The sequence below is a fragment of the Coturnix japonica genome, unplaced genomic scaffold (assembly GCF_001577835.2).
Source record: "Coturnix japonica isolate 7356 unplaced genomic scaffold, Coturnix japonica 2.1 chrUnrandom640, whole genome shotgun sequence".
Lineage (NCBI taxonomy): Eukaryota > Metazoa > Chordata > Aves > Galliformes > Phasianidae > Coturnix > Coturnix japonica.
The window spans coordinates 2968-6311 of NW_015440007.1; the positions used below are offsets into that span (position 1 = coordinate 2968).

The 3344-nt window shown below is 61.7% G+C and overlaps 1 protein-coding gene across 1 annotated transcript in view; it reads left to right on the forward strand.

Moving 5' to 3' along the window:
* Positions 1–1000: 1000 nt before the first annotated feature.
* LOC107307509 (low-density lipoprotein receptor-like) overlaps positions 1001–3344 on the forward strand; it is a 5436-nt gene continuing 3092 nt past the window's right edge. Inside the window, exon 1 of the mRNA XM_015851015.2 lies at positions 1001–1176. Within this exon, the coding sequence (XP_015706501.1) occupies positions 1050–1176 (127 nt within the window). The 5' untranslated portion in view covers positions 1001–1049. The remainder of the gene's footprint in view (positions 1177–3344) is intronic.

Genomic DNA, 3344 nt, shown 5'->3' on the forward strand with positions numbered 1-3344 from the left:
TAACCCCCTCCCCCTCCCCTTAGGAGCGCTCTGGCAGCGGCACCGAGGAGGACTGACGGAGCCGCGGCCGCTGGGGGGCGCTGTGGGCGCTGTGGGCGCTGCGGGGGCGGCGCTGTGGGCGGCACTTCCGGTCGCTCTCTATGGGCCGCGCTGCTCCCGCGGCGGTCGATGTCACTGGATCTGAGCAGTAATAAATTAATGAGCGGTAATGAGTGCTAATTAATTGAGTCCACGAGGGGGAATTAGCGGAGATGAGCCTTAATGAGCGGCCATTCATTAAGAAGAACCTCCACGAGAGGCAATTACGGGGGCACAGACACAATGGTAATTAAGCAGGGGCTGAATAAGGGGTGATTAATTAAGCAGGGACTCAATAAGGGCTCATTAATTGAGTAGAGACTCAATGAAGGGCTCATTAATTAAGCAGAGACTCAATGAGAGGTGATTAATTAAGCAGGGACTCATTAATGGAGCAGGGATTGAACGAGGGGGGCTTGAACTAATTAAACGGGTGAATATTAATGAGCTGAGACTCCACAAGCAGCGATTAATGAGCAGCGATTAATAATGAGCAGCGATTAATGAGAAGCGATTAATAAGCAGCGATGAATGGAGCTTCATTCATTCATTCATTCATTCATTCATTCATAAACGGCGCCTTACTACGAGGGGGCGTGGCCAAGAGGCGGTGTGGCCAATGGGGGGCGTGCCCAGCGTTTGTGGGCGTGACCAAGAAGCGGCGTGGCCAATGGGGGCGTGTCCAGCGTTTGTGGGCGGGGCTTAACGGACCAAGGGGGGCGTGGCCTAAGCAGTGGGTGTTGCCAGGATGAGGGGGCGTGGTCTAAGTGCTGTGGGCGGGGCTATGAGTGACGGGCGTTGCCCTGAGCCAATCGCGTGGCGGTATTGAGGCGTGGGCGTGGCCAGAGCTTAACGGAGAGCCAATAGTAAATCACGCAGTGGGCGTGGCCTGGATTAGCCCCGCCCCCTCAGTCCATGTGCTCTGGCTCCGCCCCTCGCGTGATGCGGGGCTGCATTTGAACCATCACCCGATGGGAAACCACTCCCCGCCCGGATCCTCGTTCGGTTCCGGTTCGGTTCCGATCCGGTTCTTTATCCGGCTCCGGATCATGGCAACGTGGGTTCTGCTGCTCGGGGCTCTGATGAGCTCGGCATCAGGTATGGGGCGGGCCGGGGGGGGTAGGGGTCTGGAAGGTCTATGGGGTCTATGGGCGGTCTTCTATGGTCTAGGGGCTCTAATTGGGGGTCTCTGGGGTCTATGGGGCGTCCCTATGGGCCTGGGGGAGCCCTCTAAATACGGGGTCTCTAATGGGTCATGTGGGGCTCTGTGGGCGGCCTCTGTGGAGACTATGGGTCCCCATGGCCTGGGAGGGCTCTAGGGCGTCTGCTGTAGTCTATTGGGGTCCTATGGGCCTTGGGGGGGCTCATATGGGTCTATAGGGGCCGTCCCATGGCCTGGGGTGGCTCTTGGGGTCTCTGTGGGTCTATGAGCGGTCCCTATGGCCTGGGGGCATCTAATGGGCACGTCTCTGTGAGGTCTATTAAGGGTTCTCTGTGGCCTGGGGGGGCTCTGATGGGGGTCTCTGATTGGGTCGGGGGCTCTTGTGGTCTATGGGGCCCTATGGCCTGGGATTGGGCTCTAGTGGGTCTCTGTGGGTCTATGGGGTCCCTTATGGCCTGGGTGGGGCTCTACTGGTCCTCTCATGGGTCTGTGGGCTCTGTGGGGCCTCGGTGGGATCTATGGGCGTCCCTATGGGCCCCCATGGGGGGCTCTTAATGGGGTCTCTATGGTTCTGGGGGGGCTCTATGTGCGGTCGCTGGGGCGTCCCTATGTGGTCTGGGGGCCTAAAAAATGGGGTCTCGTGGGCTTCATGGAGGTCCCTATGGGCCTGGGGGCTCTATGGGGGTCTCTAGTGGTCTGTGGGGTCCCGATGCCTGGGGCTCGTATGGGTCTCTTGGGTCCTGGGGGGCTCTATGGGTCTGTGGGTTATGGGGGTCACTATGGGCCTGGGGGGGCTCTCATGGGGAAGGTCTCTGTGGGTCTGGGGGGCTCCTGTGGGTCTATGGGGGTCGCTATGGTCTCGGGGGGCTCTGTATGGGGGTCTCTGTGGGTCTATGGGGGTCCCTATGGGCCTGGGGGGGCTCTATGGGGGTCTCTGTGGGTCTATGGGGGTCCCTATGGGCCTGGGGGGGCTCTATGGGGGTCTCTATGGGTCTGGGGGGGCTCTGTGGGTCTAGGGGGGCTCTATGGGGGTCTCTGTGGGTCTATGGGGTCTATATGGGGCTCCCCATGGGTCTGGGCGGGCTGTGTGGGTCTATGAGGAGCTGTGGGGCTCTGTGGGGTGATGTGGGGCTCTATGAGGGGCAGTGGGGCTCTATGAGGGGCTATATGAGGGTCTGGGGTCGCTCTGTGGGTCTCTATGAGGGGCTGTGGGTCTCTATGGGGTGATGTGGGGCTCTATGGGGTGATATGGGGCTCTATGAGGGGCTATGGGGGTCCCCATGGGGCTGAGTGTGTCCTCGGGGGGTCCTGTGGGGGTCTGAGAGGGGGCGAGGGGCCCTGTGGGGGTCTCTATGGGGCTGTGTGTGTGTGGGTCCCATTGGTGTCCCTATAGGGCTGTGTGTGGGGGTCCTGTTTGTGTCCCTATGGGGCTGTATGGGTCCTATGGGTCCCTATGGGGCTGTGTGGGTCCCATTGGTGTCCCTATGGATCCTATTAATGTCCCTATGGGGTCGGGGGTCTCCGGGGGGTCCCGGCTCATCGGGCGTGGGGCGGTGGGAGGGGCTAAAGAGCCGAGGCCCCGCCCTCCATCTCGGCCTCAGCCAATCGTCTCTTTCGCTCCGCCCTACCCGGGCGTTGGCTCCGCTCCTTATTGGCCGAGAGCCCAAACTGGCCACCGGGCCGGCAGCCAATGGGGGCGAGGCGGGGGCGTGGCCTTAGGAGGGGCTTGGAAGGGCCGTGACCCACAACCCCTCCCCACGTTGGGGTGGGGCCGGGGGTCCCAATGGGGCTGGGGGGTCCACGGGGGTCTCTGTGGGTCTGGGGGGGGATCTGAGGGTCTATGGGGGTTCTATGGGGGTCTCTATGGGGCTGGGGGGGTCTCTGTGGGTCTTTGGGGGCTCTATGGGGGTCCCCGTGGGTCTGGGTGGGCTCTATGAGGGTCCCTATGGGTCTGGGGGGGCTCTGTGGGTCTATGGGGGCTCTATGGGGGTCTCTTGGGGTCTATATGGGGCTCCCCATGGGTCTGGGCGGGCTATGGGGGTCTCTATGGGCCTGGGTGGGCTCTATGGGGGTCCCTATGGGTTTGGGGGGGCTCTGAAGGTCT